The sequence below is a fragment of the Oncorhynchus mykiss genome, chromosome 15 (genome assembly GCF_057628025.1).
Source record: "Oncorhynchus mykiss isolate SJ-2025 chromosome 15, ASM5762802v1, whole genome shotgun sequence".
In the NCBI taxonomy this organism is placed as follows: Eukaryota; Metazoa; Chordata; class Actinopteri; order Salmoniformes; family Salmonidae; genus Oncorhynchus; species Oncorhynchus mykiss.
The window spans coordinates 24,004,349-24,023,206 of record NC_143036.1 but is presented as its reverse complement, the minus strand read 5'-3'; the positions used below and the strand labels follow the sequence as shown (position 1 = coordinate 24,023,206).

Genomic DNA, 18,858 nt, shown 5'->3' with positions numbered 1-18,858 from the left:
CCAAGAAAAACATGTTCAAACATTCCGTCGTTCATTGTGCTGTTGGATGATTAAATGCAAAGTAAGTTGTATCAGTATATGTACTGATCTATCCAGTGCAGTTGGGACAGCGGTCAGTTGTGAGTGAATGTGTTAATGTCCTCTATGTTGGTAGTGGATGTAACATGATGGACTGACTGGTTTAAATGTGTCTGATGTGAGAATGTATGTGATCATTTTTAATGGAAGGCGATGCCAAAGAAACATTTCCATTCTGGATGGGCAATAAAGTTTTATTCTATTTCCACCACAAAGCTACAGGCGTCTTGTTGAACAAGTTGATGAACAGCTGATAACAAACAGGACCTTGAACATGTTCCGCACAATATCTAGAGGCTGCTGTGACTCATAGTCACATGATGATGAGTGTGAATAGCTCTCTTCATCTGGGCTACTGTTGTTATGCATGTTGTCCTTACTGTACACAGTGTATGAGCTATTATTTTCCCTAACAAATTAAGAGCCATATTTTTGAATTGTGTGCATTTGCCCTACTTGCTTTAAGTGAGTCATTTTACTCCCTGGGCTATGCTAAGTCAATCTGGTCCTTGCCTAAGATAGCTAGCGTTGGAGTTTTGTGGGTTAGTAGGATGGATACTGAGTATTGTATCATTATTTTTGCATTGTTTTATCTCTCTCTCCTCAGGTGGAATACTCCTACCCTCCACTCATCCCTGAGGAGGGCCATGACAGCAGCAACCTGCCCGAGGAGTGGAAGTACCTGCCTTTCCTAGCCCTGCCTGACGGGGCACACAACTACCAAGAAGGTACATAGGATGCGTCCCAAATGGCACTCTATTCCCTTTATAGTGCACTACTTTTGACCAGGGCCCATAGGGTGCAATTTGGGATGCACCCAGTCACTTTTGCTTCTTTTCTTTCTTATCTGTCCATCTCTCCCACATTTGTTATTACACTGCTACGGATAGTTTTAACAAAATGTCGAGTGGAACGTTCAACCCCTCTCTTTGCCCCTGCAAGACTGTGTTCTCAGCCAACTTACCTGGTAAATTGATAGCTAAATAAATGAAGTAGAAATTATCTCTGCTGATGAGTCACCATTACCTCAGTGGAAAAATAAACTACATATCTTTGTCATCATGTTTGGCTTCGGCCTTAAAAGGCTACTGCTCATGTTAGAATGCAGAATCAGCAGGAAGGCTGGAAATTATAGTTTAAGCTAGTTATGTAGCCTAGCTGTGGTGCAGTGGATGACTGTGATAGTGTTGCTCTGCTGTGCTCTGTTTGGTAGTGTTGCCCTGAGGCCCTCCATCTTGTCAAAGTCTCCTTCTGTTCGTAATATCACTGAGGCCAACAGGCCCGGCTCGTTAGTTAGCACTCATCGTGTGATGTGATTTACTTTTGTTCTGCTGTCCTGCCTAGCTTGTTGTGTTGTAGTCAGTTGTACAACAGCAATGTGTCTTCCGCATTGAACCCAACCCCTCTGAAAGAGAGGGAGTGAACAATATTGAAGTACAACTGAACCATAAAAGCAACTTCTCCTTTCGAAAATGTCCTATATGGCATCGATATGAGTCAGAAACGGTTATTCTAGTGCCAAAATTTACTAAAAAGTGTAAAATAGGATCATTTTGGTCATAAAGTCACTTGTCCAAAACTGAGATTTGTGAGATAATTAGAAAGTAATTGAATGTCACAGAATGAAGGGTACTGTAACACTTTTCAGTTTATTTCAATCCTGGCCACATGCTCACAGTTGGCAGAACCCAAGTAATCATCAATTTGGAGCACAGCTGCCCAGTACCCGATCTTAATGCCCATGGTCAATTTGTATTGTATTTGTATTTATTATGGATCCTCCTCTTCCTGGGGTTCAGCAAAATGAAGGCAGTTTATTCAATTTTAAAAACATTATGATACATTCACAGACCATGTGCCCTCAGGCCCCTACTCCACCACTACCACATATATCCAGTACAAAACTCTACATGTGTGTAGAGCGTATGCTATCATGTGTGTATGCATGTGTCTGTGCCTATGTTTGTGTTGCTTCACAGTCCCCGCTGTTCCAAAAGGTGTTTGTTTTTTTAATCTGTTTTTTAAAATTGAATTTTACTGCTTGCATGAGTTACTTGATGTGGAATAGTAGTCATCTAGTCATGGCTCTATTTAGTACTGTTCGCCTTCCATTGTCTGTTCTGGACTTGGGGACTGTGAAGGGACCTCTTGTGGCATGTCTTGTGGGGTATGCATGGGTGTCTGAGCTGTGCGCCAGTTGTTCAAACAGACAGCTCAGTGCATTCAACACGTCAATACCTCTCATAAATACAAGCAGTGATGAGGTCGATCTCTCCTCCACTTTGAGCCAGGAGAGATTGACATGCATATTATTAATATTAGCTCTATGTGTACATCCAAGGGCCAGCCGTGCTGCCCTCTTCTGAACCAATTGCAATTTCCATAAGTAATTTTTTTGTGGCACCTGACCACACGACTGGACAGTAGCCCAGGTGTGAGAAATCTAGGGCCTGTAGGACCTGCCTTGTTGACAGTGCTGTCAACAAAGGTAGAGCAGATTCTTATCATGGACATACTTCTCCCCATCTTAGCTACTATTGTATCAATATGTTTTGACCATGACAGTTTACAATCCAGGGTAACTCCAAGCAGTTTAGTCACCTCAACTTGCTCAATTTCCACATTATTTACAAGATTTAGTTGAGGTTTAGGGTTTAGTGAATGATGTGTCCCAAATACAATGCTTTTAGTTTTAGAAATATTTAGGACTAACTTATTCCTTGCCACCCACTCTGAAACTAACTGCAACTCTTTGTTAAGTGTTGCAGTCATTTCAGTCACTGTAGTAGCTGACATGTATAGTGTTGAGTCATCCGCATACATAGGCATTCTGGCTTTCCTCAAAGCCAGTGGCAATTCATTAGTAAAGATTGAAAAATGTAAAGGGCCTAGACAATTGCCTTGGGGAATTCCTGATTCTATCTGGATTATGTTGGAGAGGCTTCCATTAAAGAACACCATCTGTGTTCTGTTAGACAGGTAAGTCTTTATCCACAATATAGCAGGGGGTGTAAAGCCCTAACACAAGTTTTGCCAGCAGAAGACTATGATCGATAATGTCAAAGGCCGCACTGAAGTATAACAAATCAGCCCCCAAAATCTTTTTATGATCAATATCATCAATTCTCATCCAATCATCAGTCGTTTGTGTAAGTGCTGTGATTGTTGAATGTCATTTTCTATAAGCATGCTGAAAGTTTGTCAATTTGTTTTACTGTAAAATAGCATTTGTATCTTATCAAACACAATTTTTTCCAAAAGTTTACTATGGGTTGGTAAAAGGCTGAATTGGTAGGCTATTTTAGCCAATAAAGTGGGCTTTAACATTCTTAGGTAGTGGAATGACTTTTGCTTCCCTCCAAGCATGAGGGCACACGCTTTTCTAATAGGCTTAAATTGAAGATGTGGCAAATAGGAGTGGCAATATCATCCGCTGTTATCCTCAGTCATTTTTCATCCAAGTTGTCAAACCCCGGTGGCTTGTCATTGTTATCAAGACAACAATATTTTTTTCACCTCTTCCACACTAACTTCACAGAATTTAAAATTACAATGCTTGTCTTTCATAATTTGGTCAGTTATGCTTGGATGTGTCATCATTTGTTGCTGGCATGTTATGCCTAAATTTGCTAATCTTGCCAATTAAACAAATCATTAGTGGTTGGCAATATCAGTTGGTTTTGTGATTTAATGAGCCATCTGTTTTAATGAATGATGGAGCTGAGTTTTCCTTTTTTCCCAGAATTTCATTTATTAAGGTGCTCCAAAGCTTTTTTTATCATTCTTTATTTCATTTATCTTGGTTTCATATTGTTGTTTCTTCTTCTTCTTTTTATTCAGTTTAGTCACATGATTTCTCAATTTGCAATAAGTTTGCCAATCGATTGTGCAGCCAGACTTATTTTCCATTCCTTTTGCCTCATCCTTCTCAACCATCATTTTTTCAATTCCTCATCAATCCATGGGGATTTAACAGTTTTTTTTGTTGTCATTTTCTTAATGGGTGCATGCTTATTAGCAACTGGTTTAAGCAATTTCATAAATGTGTCAAGTGCAGTGTCTGTTTGCTACACATTACACACCACAGACCAACAGATATTCTTTACATCAATAACATACAATAACTTTTGTGGTGATTCCTATGACCTCTTATTCAGTGGGGCAAAAAACTATTTAGTCAGCCACCAATTGTGCAAGTTCTCCCACTTAAAAAGATGAGAGGCTTGTAATTTTCATCATAGGTACACTTCAACTATGACAGACAAAGTGAGAGAGAAGAAATCCAAAAAATCACATTTTTTTATGATTTTTAATGAATTTCTTTGCAAATGGTGGAAAATAAGTATTTGGTCACCTACAAACAAGCAAGATTTCTGGCTCTCTTCTTCTTTAAGAGGCTCCTCTGTCCTCCACTCGTTACCTGTATTACTGGCACCTGTTTGAACTTGTTATCAGTATAAAATACACCTGTCCACAACCTCAAACAGTCACACTCCAAACTCCACTATGGCCAAGACCAAAGAGCTGTCAAAGGACACAAGAAACAAAATTGTAGACCTGCACCAGGCTGGGAAGACTGAATCTGCAATAGGTAAGCAGCTTGGTTTGAGGAAATCAACTGTGGGAGCAATTATTAGGAAATGGAAGACATACAAGACCACTGATAATCTCCCTCGATCTGGGGCTCCAAGATCGGTGAGCAAAAATCCCAGAACCACACGGGGGGACCTAGTGAATGACCTGCAGAGAGCTGGGACCAAAGTAACAAAGCCTACCATCAGTAACACACTACGCCGACAGGGACTCAAATCCTGCAGTGCCAGACGTGTCCCCGTGCTTAAGCCAGTACATGTCCAGGCCCGTCTGAAGTTTGCTAGAGAGCATTTGGATGATCCAGAAGAAGATTGGGAGAATGTCATATGGTCAGATGAAACCAAAATATAACTTTTTGGTAAAAACTCAACTCGTCGTGTTTGGAGGACAAAGAATGCTGAGTTGCATCCAAAGAACACCATACCTACTGTGAAGCATGGGGGTGTAAACATCATGCTTTGGGGCTGTTTTTCTGCAAAGTGACCAGGACGACTGACCCGTGTAAAGGAAAGAATGAATGGGGCCATGTATCGTGAGATTTTGAGTGAAAACCTCCTTCCATCAGCAAGGGCATTGAAGATGAAACGTGGCTGGGTCTTTCAGCATGACAATGATCCCAAACACACCGCCCGGGCAACGAAGGAGTGGCTTCGTAAGAAGCATTTCAAGGTCCTGGAGTGGCCTAGCCAGTCTCCAGATCTCAACCCCATAGAAAATCTTTGGAGGGAGTTGAAAGTCCGTGTTGCCCAGCAACAGCCTCAAAACATCACTGCTCTAGAGGAGATCTGCATGGAGGAATGGGCCAAAATACCAGCATCAGTGTGTGAAAACCTTGTGAGGTTAAAGACTTATAGAAAACGTTTGACCTCTGTTATTGCCAACTAAGGGTATCTAACAAACTATTGCGATAAACTTTTGTTATTGACCAAATACTTATTTTCCACCATAATTTGTAAATAAATTCATTAAAAATCCTACAATGTGATTTTCTGGATTTTTTTTCTTCTCATTTTGTCTGTCATAGTTGAAGTGTACCTATGATGAAAATTACAGGCCTCTCTCATCTTTTTAAGTGGGAGAACTTGCACAATTGGTGGCTGACTAAATACTTTTTTGCCCCACTGTACATTATATTAGGCCCAGCCTTTGGAACTTTGGTTTTCCTAGATATGGCTATTATATTGTGATCACTACATCCGATGGATCTGGATACTGCTTTCAAGAACATTTCTGCAGCATTAGTAAAGATGTGATCAATACATGTTGATGATTTCATTCCTGTGTTGTTTGTAACTACCCTGGTAGTTTGACTGATAACCTTGAACCAAGTTGCAGGCACAGGTTACAGATTTAAGCTTTTTCTTGAGTGAGCAGCTTGATGAAAGCCAGTCAATATTTAAATCACCCAGAAAATATACCTCTCTATTGATATCACATACATTATCAAGAATTTCACTCATGTTACCCAGATACTGACTGTTAGCACTTGGTGGTCTGTAGCAGCTTCCCACCAGAATGGGCTTTAGGTGAGGCAGATTAACCTGTAGCCAAATTACTTCAACAGTATTTGACATGAGATCCTCTCTAATCTTTACAGGAATGTGGTTTTTAATATAAACAGCAAATTTGGTTTGACGTTCAATATCCCTATGAGGCTAGTTGGGAACCATCAGTAAATTACACAATGTACATGGGACAATATATTTTTAAATGTCAATAGCTCAAATTTCAATGACTTTAAAACCTCAAAGCAACGTTCAATTGTAGAAATTAATCTACAAATATTGTAAGCATATAATGAGACAACTAAAAGGGGTGCAACATTAAAATATTGTCCCATTTACATTGTGTAATTTATTGACAGTCCCTAACTAGCCCAACAGATCAGCTATCCAAAGTCAAACCCATTTTGCCACAAGGTGCACACCTGATGATTGGAGAAAAAACTTCTCTAGCTTGCTTGCTAGTCTAAGCTACTTCCAGATACAAGACCTAGTTAGTGTTTAAAGTTCAAATCAAATGTATTGGTCACATACACATGACTAGCAGACGTTATTGCGAGTGTAGCGAAATGCTTGTGCTTCTAGTTCCGACAGTGCAGCAATATCTAACAAGTATTATCTAACAATTCCACAATACCTAATACACACAAATCTATGTAAAGGAATGGAATAAGAATATATAAATATATGGATGGGCAATGTCCGAGCGCATAGGCTAAGGTGCAATAGATAGTATAGAATACAGTATATTAATATGAGATGAGTAATGCAAGATATGTAAACATTTTTAAAGTGGCATTATAAAAGTGGCAAGTGTTCCATTTTATTAAAGTGGCCAATGATTTCAAGTCTGTATGTAGGCAGCAGCCTCTCTGTGCTAGTGATGGCTGTTTAACAGTCTGATGGCCTTGAGATAGAAGCTGTTTTTCAGTCTCTCAGTCTCTGCTTTGATGCACCTGTACTGACCTCGCCTTCTGGATGGTAGCGGGGTGAACAGTCAGTGGCTCAGGTGGTTGTTGTCCTTGATCTTTTTGGCCTTCCTGTGACATTGGGTGCTGTAGGTGTCCTGGAGGGCAGGTAGTTTTCCCCTGGTGATGCGTTGTGCAAACCGCACCTCGCTCTCTGGGGCCTGGGTAAAGGTAGTGCACTATATAGGGTATAGGTGCCATTTGGGATGCATCCTTGGTGTGGGGTATCTTTAGAGCCTCACTCCCCCTCCCCTCAGAACTGCAGTTAGGGTGAGAGAGACCTCTCTGTGGGGGTAGTTGTGTGGGTCCTACACCTCCACCTGTGCTTTCGTGGCACTAGAGAGCCTAGATGACACCTGTCTGTCACGAGAGTGGCTCTGTCAATAGAGGGATCAATGATTGGCGTAGGGACTGGGGAGGGGACATGGATATGGTGCTAAGGAGAGTGAGAGCTCTCTGGTTTCAATTGCTCCATGGTCAAAAGTAGTGCACTACATAGAGAATAGGGTGCCGTTTGGGGCTTACTCCCAGTTATTTTATTGCCTTTACTGAACTGCAAAAATATAGCCCTACACAATTGCAACAAATCATCCTGGACTTTTGATTTGCACAGCACCAATGGCATAATTCCTTAGCAAATGCAGCCTGTATAATGTAGCCTGCGGTTGTGGGCGGTGATACAGTTGCCGTGTACTAGGCGGTGATACAGTTGCCGTGTACCAGGCGGTGATACAGCCCGACAGGATGCACTCAATTGTGCATCTGTAAAAGTTTGAGGGTTTTAGGTGACAAGCCAAATTTCTTCAGCCGCCTGAGGTTGTAGAGGCGCTGTTGCGCCTTCTTCACCACGCTGTCTGTGTGGGTGGACCATTTCAGTTTGTCAGTGATGTGTATGCTGAGGAAAGTTATCTGGAAGGGTGAGTGACTGTAACTGTGTATTGTTTTGGCAGAACGCTTCCCATGTTCGAACACATACACAAAAGACATCCACATCAAAGCACCCCTCCAAAATGCAAATCTCATTCTGTCGCATTTCCTAATGAGGAGAATTGGTACCGAGGCTAAATCAGGAAGTTCAGCCCCCCTTTAAGAAGTTTGTTATAGCCATTGAATTAGAATCTCATTCTTGTTCTGTGGTTATAGGCCTACATACAGCTTCAGGAGACGGAGTATTAGCCTAATTACACTCCCAATATTTTTCAGTCCTCAGCTATTTCACACTATAGGCCCAGTGTGTGTGTATGTTTGTTCAGTGGCTGCTTGCTTGAAGGATGCAAATAAACCCTCTGTGACGCAGTAGATTTTATTACTGAGTGATTCTGCTGCAGTGCAGTCAGGCTATAAAAGCAACAGCATCAACAACACGAGACAGACTCGTGCATGTGATGGCAGAGTTCATGGGAGTAGAGCAGAGCTGAGCTTAGTGCTGCTGGGGGGGGGGGGGGGAAATGCACAAGGCAGTACAGCTGTGGCCCATCCTGACTGCTTGGCCCATCCTGACTGCTTGGCCCATCCTGCCTGCCTGGCCCTGCCTGCTTAGTCACTCGCTGGCCTTGTAGAGATGTGATGGGTTGTTGGTTGCTGCTGTGTTCCTGTAGCTATCGGAGTCAGCCTTACAACATTCGAAAACCACGCCCTCATCATCATGGGCGTTGGTCCAGATGCGACCCAATCTTTTCTCATCAAATCGAATGGATTTCCATTGCTCCTTGTATCCACATACAATCCACATTAGACAAGGGATAACCATTTCCTCCTTTTTATGTTGTCCTCTTGATGCTCTTATTAGCTTTATGTAACTGTAATAACTGTCAAATGCTTGGAATCTCTTATCGGTTTATTGAAGTCACAGATAGTTAGTTCAGTTATATTTTAATGCAACAACAACAACAGATGTTCAGTCTACTGTGTAATTTGAATGATTGTTGCATGCTTGATTGGCTAATTAAAAATCAGACTAATTAAATAGAGAGAACAGTAACGGTCCAGAGATATTATATGTAATTAAATGTTTACATTTAATCAACTTTGGCAGATGCTTTTATCCAGAGCGACCTACAGTCAGTGTAGTTAACTAGCGTAAGGTTTGTAGGAACAACAACCACACATCATTCATTGCAAGAAGATCCTTCTAGGAAATAGCCACTAAATAGCCGTTGATGTTTTGTTTTTCAGACACTGTGTACTTTCACCTCCCTCCTTTCAGTGGAGCAGATATGAAGTGTGTGTATGGAGTCTCCTGCTATCGCCAAATAGAGGCTAAGGTTGGTTCCCCCTCATGGCACTTTAATATTCAAGAGACACAACTATTCATGTCTTCTGCTGCTTTACTGCTTTTGTTTGCGGACTGTTTGCGGACTGTTTGCGGACTGTTTGCGGACTGTTTGCGGACTGTTTGCGGACTGTTTGCAGACTGTTTGCGGGCTGTTTGCGGGCTGTTTGCGGACTGTTTGCTGAGTGCCATTAGGTGTAGGCCTCAAATCTTTGGTTGTTTTTCCTTTTCAGTCCCTGAAGGTCCGACTGGCTGACGTCACCAGGGAGACGGTCCAGAAGAGCGTGTGTGTCCTCAGTCGAGTGGTGAGTCGGCTAACATGTGACAAGGTTGTGAGAGAGGAAGGAAGAGGTCTATTTTTTATTTTTTTAATTTTTTTATTTATTTCACCTTTATTTAACCAGGTAGGCTAGTTGAGAACAAGTTCTCATTTGTAACTGCGACCTGGCCAAGATAAGGCATAGCAGTGTGAACAGACAACACAGAGTTACACATGGAGTAAACAATTAACAAGTCAATAACACAGTAGAAAAAAGGGGAGTCTATATATACATTGTGTGCAAAAGGCATGAGAAGGTAGGCAAATAATTACAATTATGCAGATTAACACTGGAGTGATAAATGATCAGATGGTTATGTACAGGTAGAGATATTGGTGTGCAAAAGAGCAGAAAAATAAATAAATAAAAACAGTATGGGGATGAGGTAGGTGAAAATGGGTGGGCTATTTACCAATAGACTATGTACAGCTGCAGCGATCGGTTAGCTGCTCAGATAGCAGATGTTTGAAGTTGGTGAGGGAGATAAAAGTCTCCAACTTCAGCGATTTTTGCAATTCGTTCCAGTCACAGGCAGCAGAGAACTGGAACGAAAGGCGGCCAAATGAGGTGTTGGCTTTAGGGATGATCAGTGAGATACACCTGCTGGAGCGTGTGCTACGGGTGGGTGTTGCCATCGTGACCAGTGAACTGAGATAAGGCGGAGCTTTACCTAGCATGGACTTGTAGATGACCTGGAGCCAGTGGGTCTGGCGACGAATATGTAGCGAGGGCCAGCCGACTAGAGCATACAGGTCGCAGTGGTGGGTGGTATAAGGTGCTTTAGTGACAAAACGGATGGCACTGTGATAAACTGCATCCAGTTTGCTGAGTAGAGTGTTGGAAGCAATTTTGTAGATGACATCGCCGAAGTCGAGGATCGGTAGGATAGTCAGTTTTACTAGGGTAAGTTTGGCGGCGTGAGTGAAGGAGGCTTTGTTGCGGAATAGAAAGCCGACTCTTGATTTGATTTTCGATTGGAGATGTTTGATATGGGTCTGGAAGGAGAGTTTAGAGTCTAGCCAGACACCTAGGTACTTATAGATGTCCACATATTCAAGGTCGGAACCATCCAGGGTGGTGATGCTGGTCAGGCGTGCGGGTGCAGGCAGCGAACGGTTGAAAAGCATGCATTTGGTTTTACTAGCGTTTAAGAGCAGTTGGAGGCCACGGAAGGAGTGCTGTATGGCATTGAAGCTCGTTTGGAGGTTAAATAGCACAGTGTCCAAGGACGGGCCGGAAGTATATAGAATGGTGTCGTCTGCGTAGAGGTGGATCAGGGAATCGCCCGCAGCATGAGAAACATCATTGATATATACAGAGAAAAGAGTCGGCCCGAGAATTGAACCCTGTGGCACCCCCATAGAGACTGCCAGAGGACCGGACAGCATGCCCTCCAATTTGACACACTGAACTCTGTCTGCAAAGTAATTGGTGAACCAGGCAAGGCAGTCGGTGAAGAATACGGTGATTGACAGAGTCGAAAGCCTTGGCAAGGTCTATGAAGACGGCTGCACAGTACTGTCTTTTATCGATGGCGGTTATGATATCGTTTAGTACCTTGAGCGTGGCTGAGGTACACCCGTGACCGGCTCGGAAACCAGATTGCACAGCGGAGAAGGTACGGTGGGATTCAAGATGGTCAGTGACCTGTTTGTTGACTTGGCTTTCGAAGACCTTAGATAGGCAGGGCAGGATGGATATAGGTCTGTAACAGTTTGGGTCCAGGGTGTCGCCCCCTTTGAAGAGGGGGATGACTGCGGCAGCTTTCCAATCCTTGGGGATCTCAGACGATATGAAAGAGAGGTTGAACAGGCTGGTAATAGGGGTTGCGACAATGGCGGCGGAAAGTTTCAGGAATAGAGGGTCCAGATTGTCAAGCCCAGCTGATTTGTACGGGTCCAGGTTTTGCAGCTCTTTCAGAACATCTGCTATCTGGATTTGGGTAAAGGAGAACCTGGAGAGGCTTGGGCGAGTAGCTGCGGGGGGGGGGGGGGGGGGGGCTGTTGGCCGAGGTTGGAGTAGCCAGGCGGAAGGCATGGCCAGCCGTTGAGAAATGCTTGTTGAAGTTTTCGATAATCATGGATTTATCGGTGGTGACCGTGTTACCTAGCCTCAGTGCAGTGGGCAGCTGGGAGGAGGTGCTCTTGTTCTCCATGGACTTCACAGTGTCCCAGAACTTTTTGGAGTTGGAGCTACAGGATGCAAACTTCTGCCTGAAGAAGTTGACTTTAGCTTTCCTGACTGACTGTGTGTATTGGTTCCTGACTTCCCTGAACAGTTGCATATCGCGGGGACTATTCGATGTTAGTGCAGTCCGCCACAGGATGTTTTCGTGCTGGTCGAGGGCAGTCAGGTCTGGAGTGAACCAGGGGCTATATCTGTTCTTAGTTCTGCATTTTTTGAACGGAGCATGCTTATCTAAAATGGTGAGGGAGTTACTTTTAAAGAAAGACCAGGCATCCTCAACTGACGGGATGAGGTCAATGTCCGTCTAGAAGCATGGGGAGATGGGAGTGCCTGCCTCGGTCCTGCCTCGGTCCTGTTTTAATATATTTAACTAGGCAAGTCAGTTAAGAACACATTCTTATTTACAATGATGGCCTACTGGGGAACAGTGGGTTAACTGCCTTGTTCAGGGGCAGAACGACAGATTTTTACCTTGTCAGTATCCCCAGGATACTCCTGTTTGTCTGATGACGTGTGTTGGCGGTTTGAGACTGGGGGTTGGGGCTGGGGGATCTCTCTGGGAAAAGGTCTCCTGGAGCACTCTGACTTTGTCCCAAATGGCATCCTATTCCCTATTTTATTTATTTATTTTATAATAATAATACACTACATAGGGAATAGGGTGCCATTTGGGACGAGGCCTGTGACCCCTGGGGGTCAGTGGACAGCTCCCATAATTCACAGTTATGGAACAGCTGACAAGGCAGGAAGGGGCACGCTTCCTTGGGTAATGAGAGCTGGTATGGTGGAGGAAACACCAGAATCATAAAAATGTGTAGGCCGTTTTAAATCCTTTTCCAGGATAAGTCATTAGAATTTAGTTTTTTTATTAATCTTGTCACCAAAACTGTGTTTATAGTGTGTATACTTTAAATCCCCACTTGGCTTTACTTGGCTCATTGCGCTCTAGCGACTCCTTGTGGCGGACCGGGGGGCTTGCTGGCTATTTCTGGTCAGGACTAAGAGAAGTTGGTTCGCTTCCTCACATAAACAAACTGACAGGTGCTAATCACCCCACACTAGACCGGGCTGACTGCCCTCACTCACTCACTGATGAGTGTTTCTCTCCTCTTCCTCCTCAGCCTCTGTACGGTCTTCTCCAAGCTAAACTACAGCTCATCACACACGCCTACTTTGAGGAGAAAGACTTCTCACAGATATCCATATTGAAAGTGAGTGTTTTCAGAGTTTTGAATCACAAAGGCTTGAATCACTTTCTTCTTTGATTTGTGACCTTTTGTGTTTGAGACATTGAACTTAGAACCTTAACTTTTCTCTCTCTCTCTCGCTCCCTCTCTGACTGTCTCTCTTTCTGTCTCTCTTTTTCTGTCTCCTTCTCTCTCCCTCTCTGACTGTCTCTCTTTCTGTCTCTTTTTTTTGTCTCCATCTCTCTCCCTCTATCTGTAGGAGTTGTATGAACACATGAACGGTTCTCTGAGAGGAACGGCTCTGGAGGGATCACAAGTGTTCCTGGGTAAAATTGTCCTGCTATTCTATCTGGCTCCAACACTAGGTGCATTGCAAATTACACCTTATTCCCTATTTAGGCTGCCATTTTGGGGACACAGACCAGGGCTGTGGAGCATGTCAGTCTCTCACTCGCAATCTGCTCTCACTAAAATGGCTGCTGTTGAATGATCCTGTCTGTGGTGTCTGTCCTAGATTAGCCATAGAAATCTGTCAGTCAGGTGTGTCATTGTGTCACTTGTTATGGTGTTCAGATCAGCTTACAGAAAGAGGACTGTCCTATTTAAGGATGTCTTCAGTCTTCTTTTTTGTGTGACATTGAGTAATGCCCCAAAACATTTGGCGTGTGTTCCAAATGGCGCCCTATTCCCTGTATAGTGCACTACTTTTGACCAGGGCCCATAGAGCTCTGGTAAAATAAAACACTATATAGGGTGCCATTTGGGACGTCAATTCAAACGTATGATAAATGTCCTCCTTCATGCAAATGTCACGTTCTTGATGTACACATTTTCTCCCGACAGGTATGTCACCAAGAGATTTAATACTGCACTTTCGACACAAGGTAAATTCATGTGTTTTGAGGCCATCAAATGGCTTGTAAACATCTAGATTGCGTACCAAATGGCATTCTGTTCCCTATGTAGTGCACTACTTTTGACCTGAGTGCCTTGAACTGAGCCCTATGTACCCTGGTCAAAAGTAGTGCCCTATAAAGGAATAGAGTGTACCCTGCCCAGATTGTGGTTAGTCGTTGTGGTGCTGTTGACATGCTTCTTTTCTCATTCACCCACTTAGGTTCTTATTCTCTTCAAACTGATTCTGCTGGAGAAGAAGGTGAGGATTTCAATTAAATCTATCCATCTATCATCACAATGGGGAATTACTCTGGGCATGTGAGTCATCAACAACAACATGACAGCATATCATAAATGACACCCCACACGGTGACTTTATAGCAAGATAGCACCGCGTCAGTAATCGTCATCATACCACAAGACATTGCCCGCATAACTCCCTCTAGGGGTTTGTAGTCGGAATTTATGGCCTTACTGTTTGTGTGTCTCTCTGTGTGTGTTTCCTATTCCAGGTGCTGTTCTACGTATCTCCAGTCAACAGACTGGTAGAAGCTCTGATGACTGTACTGTCACTGTTCCCCGGTGAGCACCAGCATAGCGGTCCTATCATTATGATTCTACATATTCTACTCTTAGTTTTTCCTCTGGAGTGTTTGTTTCTTCTTCATCGTGGGGGTTCAAAGGTCAAACCTCATCTTGTGTGTTCATTCCTCTAGGCATGATAGAACACGGCCTGGCCGACTCGTCCCACTACCAGCCCAAGAGTAGTGTCTCAGACGACATCAGCCTGCTGGAGTGTGTGTCGGGGGCTGAGGAGTTTGTCTCTGTCTCTGTCACTGACATCACCAATGCTACCCTGGAGCTGGTAGGGGAGGAGGGTTTCGGTGAGAACCAGACTACCCCCACCTCCACGGAGGCCTCGCAGCGGACAGCCTCCCCCTCAGACACCTCCACCCCAGCTGGGGCAAGCACAAACCTCAAGCCCCCCTCCCGTACCTCCCCAGACTCGTCAGAGAGCGACTGGGAGACACTGGACCCTAGCGTGCTGGAGGACATTCCAAAAGACTCTGAGACAGGGGGTTTAGGTTTGGGCGCGGAGCACCCAGAAACGTTTGACCCAGAGCCAGGTGTCCCCATCACAGTTCAGCCCCAGGGACAGTCAGCAGGGCAAGGGGGGCAGGTGGCTGTCACTCAGGGCCTAGTGTCAGGCCTGGAGGAGGACCAGTACGGACTGCCACTTGCCATCTTCACCAAGGTATGTTTTTTTTTTGTTGACTTTATATTGATTGATGGATGAGAATATGAGATGGGGAGATGGATGAAAATATGAGATGGGGAGATGGATGAAAATATGAGATGGGGAGATGGATGAAAATATGAGATGGGGAGATGGATGAAAATATGAGATGGGGAGATGGATGAAAATATGAGATGGGGAGATGGATGAAAATATGAGATGGGGAGATGGATGAAAATACGAGATGGGGAGATGGATGAAAATATGAGATGGGGAGATGGATGAAAATATGAGATGGGGTGATGGATGAAAATATGAGATGGGGAGATGGATGAAAATATGAGATGGGGTGATGGATGAAAATATGAGATGGGGTGATGGATGAAAATATGAGATGGGGAGATGGATGAAAATATGAGATGGGGAGATGGATGAAAATATGAGATGGTGAGATGGATGAAAGTATGAGATGGATGAGAGTATGAGATGGGGAGATGGATGAGAGTATGAGATGGGGAGATGGATGAAAGTATGAGATGGGGAGATGGATGAAAGTATGAGATGGGGAGATGGATGAAAGTATGAGATGGGGAGATGGATGAAAGTATGAGATGGGGAGATGGATGAGAGTATGAGATGGGGAGATGGATGAGTATGAGATGGGGAGATGGATGAGAGTATGAGATGGGGAGATGGATGAGAGTATGAGATGGGGAGATGGATGAGAGTATGAGATGGGTAGATGGATGAAACAGGAATAAAACACAGAAAGGGAGTGGTGGAACGAGGGGATGGATGAATTGAGGTAGTGGCAGAAATCAAACTACTAGGGGTGCAGTTAGACAACTGCTTATCATGGTCATCTCAAATAACTAATCTATGTCAAAAATATATATATATTAAAACAACATGCATGATCAGAAGGATAGCTAAATATTTACCAGGAAAGATTCTTAAGCAAATAACACAAGCATTAATTGAGAGTCAGGTGAACTACTGTTCGGTGGTCTGGGGAAATGCATCAGCAAGTGAAATTAGGAGGCTGCAGATTGCAAAGAACAAAGCAGCAAGGATTGTTTTAAGGTGGATATATGGTTCTTCTGTTGTAGTCATGCACAATGCTCTTGGTTGGTCATCAATCAACAAGATAATTGAAACAAACATGCTTATTTCATTTCATAATATACATTTAAAACAGCCAACCTCTATTCACAACGGTATTCAGTTGGTAAGAGACAAACATTCTGTAAATAGTAGGAATAGATTGTCCACCATCTATGTGTTATCCAGGCAGAAAAGAGAAATAGGCAAAATAACATTTCAACTTAGAGCAATAAAGAAATGGAATAATTTAACTGAGCAAACTAGAAACCTTTCAATATATAGATTTAGACAATACTTTAAAACCATTTAAATATAATACATAAGAAAGTTGTGCTGGACTATGGTAGATGAAGAATCAATATATATTTTTAGACTGAGTATTTATCTGATCAATATGTTAGTGTATTATGTCTGTTTGTAACAGTGTTAAATGTGAAAATATGATCGTATTATAAATTATATTTTAATGCTTAAGGACTCTTGGAAGATTAGTCCAAATGAGAACTAAAAGAGATCCTAATCACTATCTTCACCAAGGTACAAATTCAAAAACTTTATTGTCCAGCGTCAACTTAACATAAGATTAAAAACAAAAAAAGTACCACTCACCAGAGACATAGATAGTTTTCCTTCTCAATCATAATGAATAAGATTACATAGACCGAGAGGACCTGATCCTAGATCAGCACTCCTACTCTGAGACGCTTGATACATACAGCCTCAGATCAAGACGAAGGATAACCACACACTCTAACCTCTATGCCTGTGGTTGCCAGGGTTACCTGTGCCTGCCCTACATGGCCTTGCAGCAGCACCACCTGCTGTCAGACGTGACGGTGCGCGGCTTTGTCGCTGGGGCAACCAACATTCTCTTCCGTCAGCAGAGGCACCTGAGTGACGCTATCGTTGACGTGAGTCCTGCTCTCCATCTCCCTCCCTCCCTCAACCTAACCTCTCCTCTCTCCCATAGGTCCAGTGATCTCAAGTGTGTACTGACAGTCTGCTACTCTTAGAGGAGAATTAATGGAGAGCTTAGGAGAACATTGGTCTGTTTTTAAACGGTTCTCTCTGATTCTAGATTACAGATAGTGATCTTGTCATTCTCTATTTTTTGTAGTTCTATGCTGTTTTCATAATGAATCCCACGTGTATGCTGCCTATTAGATTTGGCCTCTTTTTCCCAGATATCTTGAGTTACTGAGTGCTTTGTCTGCTGTGTGTGTGGGTCTGTGCATGTGACTGTGTGTGTGTGTGTCCGTCCGTCCATCCTACTAGGTGGAGGAGGCTAAGATCCAGATCGGGGACCCAGAGTTGAGGAAGCTGCTGAGCCTGACCACGGCTGACCTGCGTTTCGCCGACTACCTGGTCAAACACGTCACGGAGAACCGCGAGGACATCTTTCTGGATGGGACAGGCTGGGAGGGAGGGGACGAATGGATTAGGGCCCAGTTTGGACTTTACGTCCATTCTCTCCTGTCCTCTACCTTACAAGAAGGTAGGACACTTATTGCCAGGGATGTGTTTCTTTTCTCATGAATGAAAACACCTTCCTCTAGTCCTACTACTAATTCCATGTGGGATCACTTCCTGCTCGCATCGCTGAACTTGACTATACTACTTCTAGTCATTTGTCTCAGATGATTTCAACAGATAAATGCTCCTTTGTGTGTGTGTCTGTGTCCAGACAATGAGAAGTTGCTAGCGGACTGGGGCACGCCCTTCATCTCAGCCTGGAGGATCACACACAACTACAGAGTGTGGTTCAGCAACAAACACCCAGCTATGGCCAAGATCACCCCAGGGTAAGATGGCACCCTATTCCCTGCACTACTTTTGACCAGGGCCCGTAAGGATCAAAGGTAGTGCACTATATAGGGGGGTGGCGGGATGGGAGGGTGGTTGGATATGCCAAATGATGTTGCTACACTTTCTCAATGAATTATTTACAAAAAATGTACTTCTGATGTAAAGTGACTTGTGTTACTTCTTCTTTCTCAGCCATCCGTTCCAAGGGCACTACAGTGCTGCTGATCTGAAATTAAGATTCTCACAGTGAGTACTTAATTCTTCATTGAAATCTATTGATTACCCGTATACATAAAGCATCTGTAATATAAGCTATATCTAATGTGTATTTACTCTAAATCAGTTAAATGACAGTACCACGAAAACATAGATGACTGCCCCCCAGTGGTGAATTTAGAAGGGTTTCTGTGCAAGGTAGAATTTAGTCTGTGGGTCAGCATATAGGGAGACTTACAATTGGTTTTGCTCAACTCCTGCGTCCTCTCTCCTCCGTCCTGCCTCGCCTCCTTTTGGGAAGGGTCGAAGGTAATCATGAACAAAAATGTGCTTGTATGAAATGACTCTCCTTCCCCCATTGGGCAAATGTTTAGAGGGGTGGAATCCCAAAATAAATGTGTCAAGTGATAAAAAAAAATAATAATAATAAAGTTAGTTGTGCAATACATTTTATAGATAAAAGGAAAAGTATCCTATCGTTTTTAAACGTG

At 43.3% G+C, this 18,858-nt stretch overlaps 1 protein-coding gene across 2 annotated transcripts in view; it reads left to right on the top strand.

Moving 5' to 3' along the window:
• LOC110489831 (AVL9 homolog (S. cerevisiase)) overlaps positions 1 to 18,858 on the top strand; it is a 37,817-nt gene that overhangs the window by 3,930 nt on the left and 15,029 nt on the right. For both annotated transcript variants that reach the window (XM_036944094.2, XM_090199665.1), the window contains exons 2-14: positions 686 to 806; positions 9,317 to 9,405; positions 9,647 to 9,718; positions 13,042 to 13,131; positions 13,367 to 13,433; positions 13,951 to 13,991; positions 14,225 to 14,263; positions 14,517 to 14,586; positions 14,721 to 15,259; positions 17,122 to 17,256; positions 17,621 to 17,840; positions 18,030 to 18,147; positions 18,344 to 18,397. In XM_036944094.2, coding sequence (XP_036799989.2) covers positions 686 to 806; positions 9,317 to 9,405; positions 9,647 to 9,718; positions 13,042 to 13,131; positions 13,367 to 13,433; positions 13,951 to 13,991; positions 14,225 to 14,263; positions 14,517 to 14,586; positions 14,721 to 15,259; positions 17,122 to 17,256; positions 17,621 to 17,840; positions 18,030 to 18,147; positions 18,344 to 18,397 — 1,655 coding nt within the window. The remainder of the gene's footprint in view (positions 1 to 685; positions 807 to 9,316; positions 9,406 to 9,646; positions 9,719 to 13,041; positions 13,132 to 13,366; positions 13,434 to 13,950; positions 13,992 to 14,224; positions 14,264 to 14,516; positions 14,587 to 14,720; positions 15,260 to 17,121; positions 17,257 to 17,620; positions 17,841 to 18,029; positions 18,148 to 18,343; positions 18,398 to 18,858) is intronic.